We start from the raw sequence: 19,289 nt of genomic DNA, 5'->3' as shown, positions 1-19,289 counted from the left end.
GTTGGCTCTGAAAAGACAAGGAAAGAGATGGAACTGGGGAGGGACACCTAATCTGGAAGCCATGCTAAGTATCTATGTGTTCTTTGTATTTTTATATCATACTTTTTACCTATTTTATAAATATTGTTCTGTACCCATTATTTAATAAAGATTAAAAAAATCTAAACCACAACCTCTCAAAATGAATTCTCAGAGTTTTTCAAAGGTAGGAGAATTAAAGTAATACGTATCAGGGTGAAGGGTAGTTCAGTAGCAGAATTCGAGCCTGCATAAGGGAGACCTGGGTTCAATTCTAAGCCCATGCACTACAAAAACACAAAAAACATTCAACAAATGGTGCCACGACGATGGGACAGTCACATGGAAAAGAATGAAATGTGACCCCCACTGCACAGCATACAAAATATACATATATATATATATGTATATTTATATATGTATCAAGTAGAATACAGAAAGCAGTTTTCCCTCCACACCCCGCTCCCCCCCCCCCCCGCCAAATCACAACCGGCTGAAAGCACCAATGTTTAGGGAGCAGCACGTATCCTTCCACACTCTTCTCAATGCTTATGCAACCCAATTACAAGTTCAGGGATTGAACTGTTTTATTATATTAAAATTGCATCATACACTCATTACTCTGAAGTTTTCTTACTGTTTTTTTCCCTAAAATATCATAAATATTCTTCCAAGGCAACACATATAGATCCAAATAACTTATTTTCTACTAGTTAGAACACTATTCCACACTACAATGCACTATAACTTTTCAATCATTCTCTTATTGATGAATATTTAGACTGTTTTCAGATTTGTGCTACTAAAATTAAGGCTGCAGTAACTACATCTTTGTACATCTATTTTTAGAGTCTGGTACTTTCATATCTATGGGATTTTGGGTACAAGGGGTGTGGTTGTTTTAATATATATTGCCAGATTACTTTCCAGAAAGATTGTAGAAATTCACATCCTCAAGGGCAATATATTTGTATAGCTGGGTTCTAACCTTTTATCCTTTACTTAAGCATAAAAGCAAAGATTCTATAAATGAAGAGATTGATACATTTGAATAAAAAATTATAAAACTTCTATATATTGAAAACATTATAAAATTTTTAATTAAAAAATCTGATAAATATAGGTAAGAACAGAGAATTATGGGTAATATTTAACTGTGTTTTTAATGTATAAATCATTTAAATCAATAAAATGCAAACACCCAAATAGTAAAAATGCAGAGGGTATGAATATATATAAATCATAAAGAAGAAATAAAAATGGTTTATCAGTACCTTAAAAATATTTAACATAACTAGTTATTGAAAAATTACAAATTAAAAATGAGAAGATATTTTTTTGGGGAGCCCATGAATCTTTTAAGAAGAACTTATCATATCTTGCTAGAAAGCACCTTGGCAAAAGTATCAAAAGTCTTAAAATGTACAAATACTCTAACCCAGGAATTTGCCCTTTCTAGAAACTAGAATTCTAGGGAAGTAATCAAATTCTTACAAACATTTGTATATATGAATGTAGGAGGCTAAATAATTTATCACAGCAAAAGAGAAAAAAATAACAATTGTCTGATAATAGATGATGAAATAAATTATAGTTTGTTTATCCACAGGAGAGAAAACAATGCAGCCATTAAAAATTTTGTATTTGAAGACCAGCTAATAAAAAAAAAATGTTTATGATAAAAAGGCAGGCCATAAAAATTTATGTACATTACGATCTCAATTTTGCTAATTAAAAATATATACATACACACACATCTATCTTTATAAACTTTCTGTATTTCCTGAGTTTTCTATAATAAACACTAAACATTTTTTAATTGAAAAGCAAAACAAATTTAAGTTTTAGAAAGGGTTCTCTCCATGTTTATGTTTCTTTGATTATATACTAAAGGTGATAAGAATTTATTTGTATGTATAGGTTTTAAATCCTTTGTCATTTACTCGAGACAATCAATATGCCATTAAAAATCCATTGGACTCTTCATGTAATGGTTAAGTTTGTGTCTACTTGGCTGGGTTATGGTGTCTAGTTGTTTGACAAGCAAGCACTGGCCGACTGTTACTGTGAGGATCCTTTGTGACTTTAAATCATTACTCAGTCACAACATCTAAGACTGATGACATCTACAATCGACAAAGAAGAGTGTCTTCAGCAATGAGAGAAGTCTCATCCAATCGGGTGAAGACTCTGAAGAGAGCTCTGAGGGCTTCAGCCATCAGAAAGAAGAATTTATAGCTTTTCATCAGCCAGCCATCTTCTCCTGGGGAATTCATCGAAACCTTCTGGAGTTCCCAACTTGCACCCTATGAAATTTGGACTTTCCAATCCCCATAGTTCTGTGAGTCAATTCTTATAAGTTTCTTAATACTTAAACTTATACTTATATTATATGCATACACACACACACACACACACACACACTTACATCCTGTCAGTTCTGTTTCTCTGGAGAATGCTGACTAATACATTGCATTATATTTAGATAAGTATATTAAGCAGAGTCATAAGTCCCACATTCTTGACGAATCTTAGGCTTACTAGTATATATTGATGTATTTTCTAATATTTTATATTACTGTATTTATGGGAATAAAATGGGTTTACAAAGGATTTACTCAAAAAGAAAGGTGGTAGAAGCAAATTTCATACATTAAGTTTATCTGCCCCCAAATGGATGGGATATACAGAATTTAAAACTTACCTCAAAGGTATGGTCTAGTCTGTATACTGACACTGAATTTACTGCGCTGACTATCTCCAAAACCCCATTGAAATTATTCAAATCTTGAAAAATTTGCAAAATTTCTATAATTCTACTTAGTACTGCCACACGTTCTTCAAAATTTTCTGCTTCCACAATGCACCTATTCAAAATAAAATTTTCATGTCTTAGAAAACACTTTCTTCACCTCACTTAGAAAATAAATCTACGTAAAGCCAGAATTTTAGCTTCAATTTGACTTAATATTATGATTATTAAGAAATAGTAATAATATTACTATTATTATTAAAGTAAAAACTTACTTCTCAAACCAGAGGGTAAGATTTGTTGTATGGCGAATCATTTTTAATAAATTTGGGGAATTTATTTCTTTATCTTCCTTGGTCCATACACTCCCCACAAGTTCAGATGGTTGGACTTTCCTGTGAAACCAAAAATCAAGGCAACTTAACCTTATAAAGATCTAGCATGAAAATTATTTTTAAAACTTAATATGAAAAAGTGCATTAACCTAACAGATAAATGGACAATGATATGAACAGAATAATTCATCTGAAGAGCTGCAAATATGAAAAAATACTTTATATCTTACTTAGGGAAAACATGAAACCATGAGAACCCTTTTTAACCATCAGACTAGCTGAAGTCTGATAATGCTAAGGGGGCACAGATGTGAAAAAAGCAGGAACTATTCAATTCTAATGTGATAGTAAAGACTGATACAACCACTATGTAAAATCATTTGGCAGTATCTACTAATACTGAAGCTATACATATTAGATGGCCAATAATTTTAGACCTAGATATATATCCCAGATAAGCTCTCACACAAGGTTATAAGGAAACATTTACAAAAAATGTTTAGTAAAACACTGTTTGCAAGAGAAAAATCTCAAAAGTTACAGGCTCATAATCAAGAGACTGGCTAAACTGTGGAATATTCAAACAATATTATATTATACAGCAGTTAAAATAAATAAAGCAGGTAGGGCTATATGCCATCAACCTGAACAAATATCACAAACAATTTAAGCAAAAAAAAACAAGTTGTAGAATAATACATTAGTATATAGTTTTAAAATTTGTAAAGCAATGCTGTATAGTTTATTAATATCTGGATTTTCTATATAAACATAATATATATATGTATATATACGTGTGTCATACATACATATAAAAGTCATAAAGATATACATAGTTACAGTAAACACCAAATTCAGGATAATGGTTATTCCCTGGGGGAAGAAGGGGAAAAGGGCTGGGGAGAATTATACATAGGACTTTCATTTCATTTGTAATGTTTTTACTGTTCATGAACATCATTATATTATTTTCTACAATTTTTGGAATGCCTAAAATATTTAATAAAAAAATCAATGAAACAGAAGAGCAGATTAAGGCGTTGTATATAATGAGTTAGGATCACATAATTAAAAAATTGACCAGCGGCATCGCCGTCAATACCCTACAAACTTGATCATTCATAAAATACAAAAATTTTAACCAACAGATTAAGTACAAATGGGTACTTGCTAATATTACGTCTTGCAGTACATTTCCTTAAGGGGCAATTATTTCACCATTAATTTGGTTTACCAAACAATAGTACCCTAAATCAAATGTCGTCAATGTTTTATGTATATTGCTTTTTCTATAATTCGAATACCACTTAACAAAGGCATTTCAATCTCTTGAAAGCAGGTCCACAAAAAGCTAAGGGCTTTTTTCTTCTGATGTCTATTCATTGCAAGAGTCACTTTATGTGGAAAAACTTGATTCAGTTTATTTGCTTCCTTACTCAAATAACAAATCCTACAACATAACTAAATAGCCTGAAGTGCAAATTACTTAAAATACAACATGAAGTTTCAATCAGATGTTGACAACCTCTGACGTGTGTGCTAAGATCTGAGTCCAAATGACACAGCCAGGGCAACCGGAGGCCCAATTCCAAAGAAGACAAAGTCTACCTTTGGGACCTTCCTACATTCTCCATTAACACTAAGATTATATATTACTCTTCCCTGTGTAATCCCTATAAAAAATTGGCTGCTCATTAGGATAACCTTTTAAGAGTATTTATTTTTAAGGGGGCTCCTGAAGACAGAAGAAGTTTTGGCAGATGATAGTGTTGAGAGTTTATTTTTCAACAGAGGACTGTTAACTGCAAGGCTTGGACTCTTCACAGGAGCCTGGGTTGTAAATGGGAGGAAGAAAGCATGTCTCCCTCAATGTTCTCGTCACTTACTTGCCAAGAAAGAGTTCTGCAGTCACACTAACTGACCTGGTTGGACCACCTTAAACTAAAGTAATTTAAGAAAGTAAAAGGAGTACGAATGGGAAGGTCAACTTGAACAAGGTTGTTATACTATTGTATTAGCCTCTTCTCTACCACTCCTCTTGCTAATTCCTAAATTTATGCCCTGAACAGTGAAATGCTACAGAACTTTAGCCTGCAGGACAAACTGTCATTAAAAACTCTGCTATGAGTTTTCCTGAAGCCCATGAGAATAGATGAAGTATTTTTAAAAACTCATAAGTGTCATAATATTTTGAAAATGTGTAGAGGAATGTTCAAGGTTCTTGAAGAGGAAGTAGCAAATTAACTTTGTCTACCTGTAGAGATCAGACTCCAGAAGTGTTAGCTGACGTGCAATTTCTATTGGATGAAGAGTCATGAGATCGAATGTTTCAAACTGTCCCGATCTACTGATATGCCACTCAATTGGTGGAGGTGGACTTTCAAAGGTAATATTATGGCTTATTCCATTTGCCTGAGTTTGTTTCTTCCTCTTGATAATCTTAGCAATTGATTCTACCCATTTCTTCATCGCTTTCCCTGGAAAAAGAACATATATACAGAAAAACCTTCTACTTGACAGACATAATTGCAAATCTTTGTATAATATTTAACTTTTTATTACGGAAAATTATAAATACATATGCAAATAAGCTGAACATTATAATGACACTCCCCTCACCCTGCCAAGTACTATCACCCAGCCTCAAGTTTATTAATTCTGTCCATTTTTATTTCATCTAACCCTAACTGATGCCTATTTTTCCACTCCCTAGGTTATTTTGAAGCAAATCCAAGATATCAAATCATTTCATCCATATTTAAGTATGCACCTTTAAAAGTTAAAAACTCTTTAAAATAATAACAATAATACTATGATCACATATAAAAACTGATAATTCCTTACTATCATCAAATAGATATCTAGACATTGTTCAAATTTCTGATTGTCTCACAAATGTTTTCTTACAGTTGATCTGTTTGAATTTGAATTTAAACAAGATCCACACATTGCATTTAGTAAATACATCTCAAGTCTGCTTTAATCTATAGATTCTTCCTTTACCGCTTGTAATTTATTTGTTGAGGAAACAAAATCATCTATCCTGCAGTGTTTCCTAAACCTGCATTTTGTCAAGTCCTTCCCTTAGGATGGAAACCTGCTGTTTCTCTGTAATCTTTGTTTTCCATAAACCAGAGATAAAGAGACTTGACCTGATTCAGGATCACTTTTTTGGCACTAAAACTTGCCAAGAATATTTCTAATAGGAGACAAATAAAATTTAGTCACTTCTCCTTTTGTGATGCTAGAAACCACTTTTGATAATTGCCTAGATTTATTATTTTATTAGGAGTTGAGAAATGGTGATATTCTCATTCTATCATTTCTTACTCATTTATTAGTTGAAATACTTCTATAAAAAGAAACTTTCCCTTATCAACTATTTGGTTATCCTGAGGTACAACTCATTTAGGAAAAGCAGAATAAAATATTCTTTCCCTTTATTTACATTGTCAAAACAATGAGCTGGTTCCCGGTGCCCTTCAAAGATGACCAATGGCTTTTATTGTTTTTGTCATTTTAAACTGATGGTTTAAAAAAACATATTTGATGTATTTCAAACCAATACAATTATCCTTACTGATGCTCAAATTGCTTCATATTTGGTCACTGGAAATTTGTCCTGAAAAGTTTCTATCATGGACCCTTTAAGAGCTCCTTTTAGTTCTAGTATGATAAATGCTCCAGTTCATCTTTTACATAGCCTACCCAAGGCTTATAATGAACCATTTTCCCAATGAACTTTGGTTCCTTTTAGTGGGAAATAACATTTAGAAACAGTAATTTGAGCACTAATAGTGCTCATTGCAATGGATTGGTAATTAATTCTAGAACAAAACTAGGAAATGGCATTTTTTTTTCTGTTAAGACAAAATATAACTTGATTCTAATAGTTACAGTTCAAATTTAGGATTACAGGCTTTTTATTTAGCTTCTTTGATTTTATACCTGAATCTCTTTTTTCTTATGATGAGAATCTTAGTTCTATAAACATTAACATAACAATTTATTTGCTCTATTATAATATACATATATGTTTCTAGAAACTTTTCAGAGTACATATTACCTAGTGTTCTCTTTAAGAATATAATTAGAAAGGTAATTTTAGTATTATAAACAATTTTAAGGCACACAAGATAAAAATGTATCTTAAACTACTCAAAGTTGAAACAAATGAAACCACATCCTCTGTATTAAAATTTTCCTTAAAAAAAGTAGGGAATGAAATAAGCCAGCTTAGTTATGTATTCTTAATTAATGCCTCATACTGTCATAAAAATACAAATGTTCTTGACTCAAAAATAAACAGTCGATGACATATACATTAGTGTTAAATGTTCATGGCTTAAAATTTCATTTCATGGTCCAAGTCCTCAAACTTCAAGTAGGTGATCGTGGAAAATTTCTAATCCTATCTTTTGGGTGCCAAAAGCATACCAAAAATTTTTTACAGAGGAAGTAAGTATTACAAACAAGCTTTAAACATCCAAAACTAAAGAACAAGATTGAGTAGACTAAGACAGCAGATAACTGAGATGGTATAATCTAGGAATGCCTAGAGTATATAATGATAGTGACCAAATGTACAAATTTAAAAATGTTTTGCATGAGGAAGAACAAAGGAATGTCAATGCAGGGTGTCGAAAATAGATGGTAATCAATATTTTAAAACTTTAACTTACGTGTGAGACTAAAGCAAAAAATATTTATTTGGTACAAAATTTATATTTTGACTAGTGCATTTCCTAATACAACTCATGTGGACAGCTTAATTGAGCACCATAAGTACATGGAACCTTGAGTAGGGCATGAGATTTTGTATATTTGCCCAGAGTGATGCCTTGATAAATCTCAGAAGGATTTGAACAGTGAATAAAAAAGTATTCACAAAGCTCCCTTGGGGGAATGGGGAGAAAGGGGGAAAATTCAATTTCCCCAAGTGGAGAATTCTTGATATTCTCACAAGCAGTGGGGACAACCAAAGCAAAAGGCTGAGCCCCCAATCTTGGGGTTTGTTCATATGAACCTTAACCTGGCAAAGGATAGGCTAAGCCTACTTAAAATTAGGCCTAAGAGTCATCCCCCAAGAGAACCCCTTTTGTGGCGTCTCTCTCTCTCTCAGGTAACATGACAAGCAAACTTACTGCCTCCCCCTCTCTACGTGGTACCTGACTCCCAGGGTTATGGACCTTCCTGGCAACATGGGACAGAAATCCTAGAATGAGCTGGGACTCAGCACCAAGGGATTGAGAAAACCTTCTCGACCGAAAGGGGAGAGAGTGAAATGAGACAAAATAAAGTATCAATGGCTGAAAGATTCCAAACAGAGCTGAGAGGTTACCCTGGAGGTTATTCTTACGCATTAAATAGATATCACCTTTTTAGTTAAAGCTTAACAGAGAGGCTGGAGGGGAGTGCCTAAAAATGTAGAGCTGTGTTCCAGTAGCCATGTTTCTTGAAGATGATTGTATTTATATATATATAGCTTTCGCAATGTGACTGAGTGATTGTGAAAAACTTGTGTCTGATGCTTTTATCTACCTTATGGACAGATGAGTAAAACATATGGATTAAAAATAAATAAATAACAGGGGGAACAAATGTTAAAATAAATTTAGTAGATTGAAATACTAGTGATCAATGAAAGGGAGGGGGTAAGGGGTATGGTATGTATGAATTTTTTTTCTGAATTGAGGCAAATGTTCTAAGAAATGATCATAATGGTGAATATACAACTATGTGATGAAAAAAAGAATGTTCACATTGTATGTTGACTGGTTTTATTAATAAAAATTATTTAAAAAAGACAGCAGATAAAATCTATTTTTACTTAGTTGAAGGAATGGCAACCTCTGTAATTTTTAAAGGCTTAAATTTATTAAAGAGGACTTCTGACTTTTTTTAATAGAAGATTCTCTGAAACATTCTGAAAAGGCAAGGTTCTAAAACTTCAGACGGTTCTAAACATGTGAGCTTCTTAGGATCTAAAAAAAATCAAGTGTTATTAAAGCTTTTAAAAATGAAATATAGATTAGCCTTGTAAGTAAAAGTCACACAAATTTTAAAATAAACTCAAGTGTGACATAAGAGTCAATCAAACCTTTAAATAATATACCTCTTACACTTGAAATGAAGGATTCCAGTCTTTCAAGCAACTCCAAATCTCTTTCAAAGTCATAAAAATGGTGCTCAACCCAGTGCCGAAACACATTCAAGATTCTGATAAAATGGAAAAACATATTTTAGTGAAATCTAAATGTGTTTAGATTTATTTACTAATACTTCCTTCATTTCTCTACGCTATGGTGACAACTTTATAACACTCAAAAAATCATTAATTTTTATTTAATTAACATCTTAAGTGCTTGAATTATATGAACACAGTAGGTCTCTAGGTTGTTCATTATTTTAAAATATTATTTCCAAATATAAGAATAAAAAATTGTGGCTTCTGTACTTAATCACACATTTATTTTCAAGAAGTGTCCTTTCTTTTATTCATGAAAAAAAATTCATACTCTATACAGTATAAAAGCTATTTTTAAATAAATGCTATTTTTAAGACTTTAAATTAAAAAGGGAGAGTCCAAGATGCAAGTTTTGATAAATTTTTCACATAAAAATGTAAAACCAACTAAGATTTAGTGTATCTGATTCTAAATTCAATTCCTGTCATCAAGTTTCTATGTAATCTATATTTTTGTACACACATTTTATTTCAAAAAGATAAACATGTTATTTTGGAGAGAAAAACTATTTTGTTTTGTAGTATATAAAAATGATTACTTATAACCTGCAAATAGATAGAAATATTTAATCTATGCAAATATAACAATCTGCCCTCTCTCTATCACAGAGACATACAGGTAGCATAAATTGGTTACAGTAACATTTTCCCTTTCATCTACTTCAGCACGTGACAGTTCAGTCAGCTTCCCCACCCCCAACCCCAACTGACAGAAAAGACTTTTCTTCTAGGCTAAGGAAATATTTTAAATTCCCAATCTCTTTCATGTATCTGTAATGAAACAAACTTAAGTCACTGTGTGCCTGGTCAGCTCATCGGTTTAGAGAATATTTCAAGAGATCAAAAAATTATTAGCTTTCAGTTTATGCTTAGATCAATGCAAACAGCTCTGCTTACACTTCTCTATTTCTTAGATTCCACAGCATATAAGGTAATTAAAAAATTACTAACATGTAAAAGAAAAAACATCTGATAAATTAGAATTCAGTGAAATAATGAACTTTTGCTCTTCAAAAGACATCATTAATAAAACTATTAATGACACAGAATGGAGGAAAATATTTGCAATAATATATCTGACAAAGGACTGGCATTCAAGATAAACAAAGTGCTCCTACAACTCAGTAAAAATGAAAACTGCCAAATTAAAAATGGGCAGAAGATTTGAACAGATTTTTCACAAATGTGTGGCAGGTGTGGCCAATAATTTACAATAAAAATTACTCAACATCGTGAGTCCTGAGGAAAATACAAATTGATACCAAAATGAAATCCACTATACCCTCACTGGTATAGCTAAGGTTAATAAATGTTGGTGGGGATACAGCGCAACTGGAAGCCTCATATATTGCTGGTAGGAATGTAATAGAACACAATTGCTTTGGGAAAAGTTTAGCAGTTTTTTTAAAAAACTAAACATACACCTACCCTGTGAAACAGACATTTCACTCTGAGTTATTTATCCAAAATAAATAAAAACACATATTTACAAAAAGACTTATAAAAGAATGCTCATAGACGCTTTATTCATAATAGTAAAAAACTGGAAACAGCGCAGGTGTCCTCAATGTGGAATTGGAAAAACTGCAGTATATTCATATAATGGAATATTTCTCAGCAATAAAATGTAACAAACTATTGATACACACAAGAAATGGATGAATATTAAAAGCATGCTGAGTGAAAGAAGTCAAACATAAAAGAATATATAATATAAAATTCCATTCATATGAAATTTAAAAAATTCTAACATGAAAAACAGTGGGAGCAAAAACTGATTAGAAGGGGCAGGAGGGAACTCTCTGGGGGAGATGGTAACATTCTACATCTTGAAAGAAGTCTGAATTACAGAGATACTCGCATTCATTAAAATTCAGCCATAGTACACTTAAGATGTGTATTTCATTGTATGCAAATTTAACAACAAAAGAAAGAAACTAGAAGTATGTACTGTTAATGATATAAAAGCTGAGATAGTTAAGGAGAAGTGTACATTGAAATGCGTCAAAAAATTAGAGGATCAATAGATTAAGAGAAGAATAATAAACGAATAGATAAGTGACAAAATAAGTATAGTAAAATGTTTAACAGTAGAGTCTAGGTGGTGGTTTATGGGGGTTCACTATAAAATTCTTTCAACTTTACTGTACGTTCAAAATTTCATAATAAAAAACTGGAAAAATTAGTATCATGTATCTATGCTAAAAATCCTCCAATGCTTACAAGACAGCTATAACAACTTGGCCTGGATTTCAAGGCCATCTTCAGTTTGACCCCATTCCATTTAGTTAATTGCATCCACTGCTACTTGAAACACAAAGTCTCCATTCCTCTAGGTCAATCTCTTCCACCTATTCCCTCGGCACACCATTCTTACTTCTGCCTTCTTGCCTTGATTTGTACTATTTTCCAAATGTCAAAACCTACATTTGCCTTTCTGCCTATCTACATCCTGTACATCCTTAGGGACAATTTCAGACTTTACCTCTTCTGTGATGTCTTCCTAATTTCTCCAGCCGAATCCCAGCTATTCCTGAAATTTTTATAGAGCTGTATTTTTCTACACCACTAATTCTGACACGTAAATATTTAAAGTTGAATACATAACTTTCATGTATCCTTTTTCCCCAATAAAATCATAATTTCATTGTGTCAAATATGACATTCTGTGTTAATTTTATATTTGCCACAGAAGTACAGGAATGAGAACACAGAAAATGCTTAGAAATAAACACTGAAAGAGCTCACATGACTGAAAGTCTCAAATTATATTTTTGCCCCTATATAGCAAACTCCTAGAAAAAAATTAATCCCTTATTCTTTATTGCTGATAGGTAAATAATCTCATTTTCTTGTGCAAAGAATGACGTGTTAAAAGTCATGGTTGAGAGAAATGCAGCTGGAAGCATTGTTATTCCTCTAAAATTGCATTTATTTGTGGTAATTATCCTTAAAAATAAGTAGCTATACCCAGCTCCAGAACAGCAATTTATTGGTCAATATTAATTAAGGAGGTGATCTTAATATTTAGAAACAAACAAAATATTTAAATAATAAACAATTAGTAAGATAAGTCCGTTTTCTTATGGAGAGAAAGTGACAGATAGTTCCTTGGTTCTCACTTGGACTGTAAAGGTTAATCAAAGGTGCTTCCAATTTTCAATGCTTAATGGTAAAAAATTAAAAATAAAACAAAAAACCCACACTTCTCTGGAAGACAGCCAGACACGGGTTTGAATTCTTGTCCTAGCACTCACTTTATATGACCTAGCTAGCTCAAGTTATTTAACCTTGCTAAATTTCAATTTCCTTAACTATAAAGTGGGGATGGCAATTGTTTTGTGAGGATGAATTAAGAAAAGAAAAAGTCCTTAGTATAGGACGGGCCAGGGTGGCTCAGCAGGCAGAGTTTTCGCCTGCCATGGTGGAGACCTGGGTTTGATTCCCGGTACCTACCCATGCAAAAAAATAAGCCCTTAGTATAATACCTGGTTCACACTATGAACCTAACGGGCGATATTAGCAAATACATTTTTAGAAATTATTGAAATTAGTTCTCAAATAAAATAACAAATGTCTATATATTTTGGGGGAGAAGGGTGGGGAAAAAGCTAGGACTTCTGTAAATATTACAAATTGTAAAAAAGTCCAAGATTCTCTGAAATCTGTTCTACAAGTGATTGTTGCAATGTGCTTTGACGTTTATTGCTTTTTTGCTTACATGTTATTTTTCACAAAAAAGAAAAAAGTCGATTGTGACGATAAATGCACAGCTATATGATACTGTGAATCACTGATTGTACACTTTGGATGATTACATAGTATGTAAATATATAACACATATCAATGAAAAATAAATAATTAAAAAAAAAAAAGTCCAGGATTACTAGATGACCATAACGAGACAGAAAAAAAGGAGGAGAAAAGGTTGGCAGGAGGTGAATTCATAGGCAGGAGGTGAATTCATTGGCAGGAGGTGAATTCATTGGCAGGAGGTGAATTCATAGGCAGGAGGTGAATTCATAGGCAGTCTGACAACTATTACTTACAAGAGCGAACAGATAACCTGGTCTTTAAGGATAACATACTGTACGTCAGAGATATCTGAGGCAAATAACAAACTATATCAAATTCCTTTGGGGTATTAGCATAAAAAGAGCTAAAATTAATTAAGAAGTAATTAAGAGATTATAATTTATGCTAATTATAAATAGAAAATTGCATGGCACATAGAAATATAATATTCAGGCCAAACCTAAGTTGTACTGGTTGGACATATTCCTTGCGAAATCTTTTAAGGTCTGCGCTGATTGGCTGCTCGCCTTTCTCTATTGCCAATTTATCTGCTTCTGTAGGTTCTGGCTCCGGAATTTCAAACCTAAGAAGAAAATCAAAATGATAGAAAACTTTTGGTATACATATATAAGTGGAAAGGATATACATAAACACAGCAGAAAAAATAATTCATACAATTTTCTTTCCCACCACTTACATGAAAATGAAAACTACAATTACTGTTAAGCTTTCCTTAAAGTTTACATTACAAAAAAAAATCCTCTTTTGCCTATCTAATACTAAGATTTTATACTCTTACTTTTATCAGAAAAAGTTTTATGGCCGACACTGATCAATATAGAAAAGGGCCAATGGAAAAGATCCAAGAAAAGAACCTATGAGTATGACCTCTTTAAAGAACACGACAGAAACTTATATAATAATCTCTTCTTAATATTTATATCATTAAATGAAGGTAGACTAATAAATTTCTTTAAATAAATGAGTATACAAAGAGAGAGTCCTAACTGAATTTTTAACAATATTTACAGAACATATCTAAGTGAGTAAAGTAAGAATCAAAGCTTAGAAAAACACACAAAGATTTGCCCAACAATAAGGAATAGAGCTAAAAGTAAGTCTAACAAGTGTGGATGTTTTGGACATTGAATTTTTGGACATGGAAGCTACACTAAATAGATTTTCATGGCACAACACATTGACTCGATCTGATAAATTTTGTTTCACAGAACCACATAGGGACAAAAGTCATAATACAATTCTGAAAATAAGTCTTTAATATGTGAAACAAAAATCACTTTTGGAGTCCAGATACTACATTTTAACCTATAAAACTTTTTTTCTTTCACCTGGGCAGGCACTGGGAATCAAACCCGGGTCTCTGGCATGGCAGGCAAGAATTCTGCCACTGAACCACCTTCGCACCGCCCCTTATAAAACATCTTTAAGTGTCACTAAAATACTAAGTAAAAAAGAAAAATTCAATCCAAAGCTTCATTTTAAAAACGTTAATCATAATAAAGGAATTGTTAATTTAGGGGTCTAAAATGATATTGGGATTATGTTTTTAATAAGCCCTTATCTTTATGTAATTTATAAGGAAATATCTGCAGAAAATGAAATATGTTGTCGGAGATTTACTTCAAACAATAATTCCAGGGGGAGAGTACTGAAGTAGGTAGGGAAAAAACTGCCCTTAAGTTAATAATTATTGAGAGTGAAAAATCAACAATTTCTTTTAAGGAAGTATCTTTTTTGAAATTTTGGAGCAGATCAGATTCCATTAAAGTACATAATTTTTTAATTCTCTAAAATTGGGTCTGATTACTACCTGAAATATTGCTAAGATATGAAAAGACCTCTGTGATAAACAGTGATATCTGATTACTGAGTAAGTGCTCTATTTGAAGGTATCACAAAAACTGCTAATTTAATGCCAAATAAGTTATGTTTAAGTTCTACTAGAGTACTAGTAGGTATAAGGCACTTTGCAAGGTACAAAACAGTTAACTTTTCACAAAAGACTAAGATAAATGAAATATATCTTTTCTTACCGTTCAATAAGTAAGCTTAACAATTCCTGAGGTTTACAAAAGGAGCGATACGTTGTAAGAAAAGTGCGAACAAAATTGGGATCTGAAAGGAAGAGCACAAAATAGGTTGTGTGTTCAATTTATTCAGTTGAACTCAAAGGACCATATTTTGAATGTCTTCCCTTTCTCTTTACTCTGGCTCTTCCTACTGTGGCTCTTTCTGCCAATTGTGGTATTTCTTGATCAATGAGTATTTTTTTTAATTCAAAATTTACAAATATATAATTTTTATGAAGAGTAATTAAATAATTAATGAAGTTGACAACGTTATACTTCTGAGACATTTAATTAGTATTTATTCTTTCTGATTTCATAGTATTCTTGTTATATTTTGGAGGCAATCTATGTTTGTCTCCCCCAAGTATCGAACATTTTTGAACATCCTTAAAAAGTTTTTACATCCTAGGCCCTAGGTAAATGCCTATAATGATTTTCACGTACCTGCATACATATGATATGTTAACCTTTCAATTAATTTCACCACAGTTCCTCCTTTAATAATAGGGATTCCACTTCTACTTTGCAAGTTGTCTTCAAAAACAATATTTTCCTCCGAGTCTTTTACCACAAAACGATACACTTCTGGACTTGGTAATCTTAGTGGTTGCTCGTTTTCTTCTTTCAATAATACTGAATCTAGCATTCGATCTAGAGTACTTCGATACTGAAGAGAAATAAGTGCTGCCATCCAATTATTTTTTTCTGCAGCAGATTTAGCAGCAAATATTATGCTGTTTTCATCTTTGGACACTAATTCAAAAGCATGTTTGTACTCACAAGTATCTTCTTTATCACATATTTGCATTTTCCTCATGACAAATTTTTCCTTTAATCTGTATTCTGCACTACTGCAACCTGGAAGCCGGGACTGGCAATGATTAGGCTTGCAACTGATCATTAAGCCATCAAAGAGAAAAATATGACGTTCATGTTTAGCACCAATTCTTGTCAAAGGGCCTTCCATGATGAATTCATTACAACACTGTCCAATATCTTTGCCTTCCCATCCATCTATGTTTTTCTGAATCTCATTCATTTTTTTGATAGCCAAGTGCTTACTTCTTAATTGACGGTTATAAAATGGGCAAACAGGATCCCTAAAAACATACCAAGATAAATTTAGCTTATTCAATGACTAGGTCACCCTAACTGCCTTAAGTGTAACTACTTCAAATCACGTAACAAATACATTAAATAATCAAATGCTAGATTTTACAGACATTATTTAATTTCTTTACTAACTAAATGACTTTGGACCATTCCCTATATGTAGCTTAATTTCATTATTGTAAAAGAGACATATTACAGGTTCACATTTTATTCCTAGTGTCATAAGAACTGAAGTTAACAAGAATCCTAAATTTCGTACAGATTTTACAAAAAATCTTAAATATATATTTTTAAAATTTGTTAAATATATCAACAATATGACAATGCTAATCTTAAAAGAATAAAAGAAAAATGTGCAATGAAAGTCTAACATTCAAGAATGCAACTACTGTTATAAATCACATTTCTTTAGAAAACAGGCATTAGATATAAGTAAAGTGTGCAGAACGTTCATATTTGCAGCAGTTGAGAATTACCCAGGTCGGCGTCTAGGTGAATACTGCTTGTAAATTCGGTCCATACTCCCTTGGAGGTTCATGAGAGCAGTAATAGCTTGGTTCAAACACTCTCTGTCTTCTTGCTCTTCACTACATGCTTTCAATTGCTAAAAACAAGAAAAATTAAAACCGCAGTGTTTGACTCTTCCTCCAACTTTCTCATAATTACATGAAACAACAAATATTATGAACTCTAAATGTTTTAAATATACTTTATAAAAACAGCATAATTTTACGTAATTAAGTATATGTATACCTTCTGACCCCTCAAACCAAATTTTTTTCTACGTATGAAAATAAATTATAGGTGAAAGTACTGTTAGCACCGCAATCAAGAAAAAAAAGCGACTGAAAACCATATTGAATATTTTTCCACATATATAAAATAGTATCTAAAACATGAGGCCTACAATTTACTTTTATTGGCCAGCTACTATGAATAGAGAGAATACTAAGAAAATTTTGAACAAATATTCCATATTGGTAGAGATTAAAAAGCCTCTATATCTTCATTATGTAACATAATCAACTACACTAAATTCAACCTTTCAATATTTCATGAACTTTTCTGCAAACAGCATCTCACATTCAAAGAATTCAACTGATATTTTTTACAACATACAATTCAACCATTCTGGTAATATCAAGAGACCATGAATATTAATATCCTACCTTATTAAGACTTAAAAATAAGACTTACAAATTGAATAGTAATACCAATAACCCTGGCTTTATTTCATTTATCCAAAAATCTCTCTTGCACCTCATTCTTAAAATGGAAGATACTTTACTTTAAAATAGATAATTCAGATTGGATGGTGGCCCAATGTTTCAATTTTTTTGGCAGAAGAGTTCAAAGTGGAAGATTAAATCAATATTATACAGAGGTTATATATTTATAATCTAAGAACAAATATGGAGAAATTGTGATAATTTATTTCATAAATTTTTTTAAATTAATCTATTCTATAATCTTAAACTGAACTAATAGAAATTTTATGATGAATTTTAATTTTCCTTATAGTCCAAGAACTCAAAACATTCATCAATGGTTCCTTTTATTCAACAATGACTCTCATGGCATTTGAGAACTAAGCCCATTAACTTTCATTTATATGTTTCAAAGAGTTATTCTCTATATGGAGCATAAAGCCATCTGAGTTTTTTCAGGGTATGTGTACAGGGTGTGACATCAAGAGATTAGCAATGCAAACAACTTAAGTGGCTATCATTAAAAATAAGATTTCAACCTATAGATTAAGAAAATAAAAAATAGAAAAGTTGAAGAGAAAAGAGCCAAATACCACAAGATTTGAAAAAGTATCTTTGCTTGGTTATTCTGACTTCTAAAGGTACAAATTACTAACAAAATCACTTATTTCGCCGCTTTAAAGATTTCTAACAAAAATATTCTTCTTAGATCTACTCTGAAATAGTTTTCCTCAATAAATGTGGATACTGATGATATAAAATGCTAAATTAGATTTTTATTCTTGTTTTTATTGTTGCAAAATTTGAAATTATCAGTAATTATGTGATTCTAACAAAATATGGAATGATTTTCAATTCAGAGGTATGAAGACACTAAATCTCTGTGGTCTACTTGATCTTCTGGTCAAACAAACTCTTCCAGGTAAATGGCTATGTCATTCCTAAATATAATTATTACAAGCTGTCAAGTAGGAAAAAAATTTATGATTTTTAAAGCACAAAATTTTCTGGTAATATATATAAAACAATGGCTCTGTTTGGCATAACCTTAAATGTCTTATTTTTCAGCAGTGAGATTTAATAACTATCATATTAATGAGATTACCCTTCAAATATCCAAGCTAATTCTCCACAGACATTGAAATAATATATTCCCAACTGTTTACCCCAGCTGAAATTACCCTACTGAATTAGCTGCACATAAATTAGCCTCTTTCATGCCTCCCTGCCTAAGTATTGGCCTCTGCCTCTCCTATTTGCCTGGTGAATTTAGCCTCTGGGCCCAGCTAAAATGCCTCCTCTCCGTGCAGCTCTTTCCTTTGTTCTCTCTTAAATGTTTTCTTTTAAAATAATTTCTAATTTACAGAAATCATGCAAAAAATAATACAAATAACTCCTCCAAATCACCAATTTTTAACATTTTACCACATATGCTTCATCATGCTTTACATGTGTTCATGCATACATTTTCCCCTGTAAACTATGTGAGAGTAGTTTGTGATACTATATGTTCAGTTCCTTGCTGAGGAAGTAGAGCCACTGGTGAATAGTTTTGAGATTATTCTTGGAATGTAAGGAAAATTTAAATTTATCACAAATTTACTCTCAAATAGTATGTCCCTTTGCTCCTTCATATTTAAACGGTACATGTTAACAATAAAGATATTCTTTCACTGAATCACAGTACAGTAATCAAACTCAGGAAATTTAATATTGATACAATTCTATGAT

General features: G+C 31.9%; 1 protein-coding gene across 4 annotated transcripts in view; it reads right to left on the bottom strand.

The window, feature by feature from the left end:
• Positions 1-19,289, bottom strand: part of SOS2 (SOS Ras/Rho guanine nucleotide exchange factor 2) — a 183,453-nt gene that overhangs the window by 27,683 nt on the left and 136,481 nt on the right. For all 4 annotated transcript variants that reach the window (XM_077126808.1, XM_077126809.1, XM_077126810.1 and 1 more), the window contains 8 exons: positions 16,827-16,954; positions 15,682-16,337; positions 15,202-15,283; positions 13,608-13,730; positions 9,221-9,324; positions 5,360-5,582; positions 3,046-3,165; positions 2,723-2,885 (listed from right to left, as the gene is read on the bottom strand). In XM_077126808.1, the coding sequence (XP_076982923.1) occupies positions 2,723-2,885; positions 3,046-3,165; positions 5,360-5,582; positions 9,221-9,324; positions 13,608-13,730; positions 15,202-15,283; positions 15,682-16,337; positions 16,827-16,954 (1,599 nt within the window). The remainder of the gene's footprint in view (positions 1-2,722; positions 2,886-3,045; positions 3,166-5,359; positions 5,583-9,220; positions 9,325-13,607; positions 13,731-15,201; positions 15,284-15,681; positions 16,338-16,826; positions 16,955-19,289) is intronic.

Source organism: Tamandua tetradactyla, chromosome 14, assembly GCF_023851605.1.
Source record: "Tamandua tetradactyla isolate mTamTet1 chromosome 14, mTamTet1.pri, whole genome shotgun sequence".
Taxonomy (NCBI): domain Eukaryota; kingdom Metazoa; phylum Chordata; class Mammalia; order Pilosa; family Myrmecophagidae; genus Tamandua; species Tamandua tetradactyla.
Note: the sequence above shows the minus strand (reverse complement) of the source record. Positions and strands in the feature narration are given on the sequence as shown.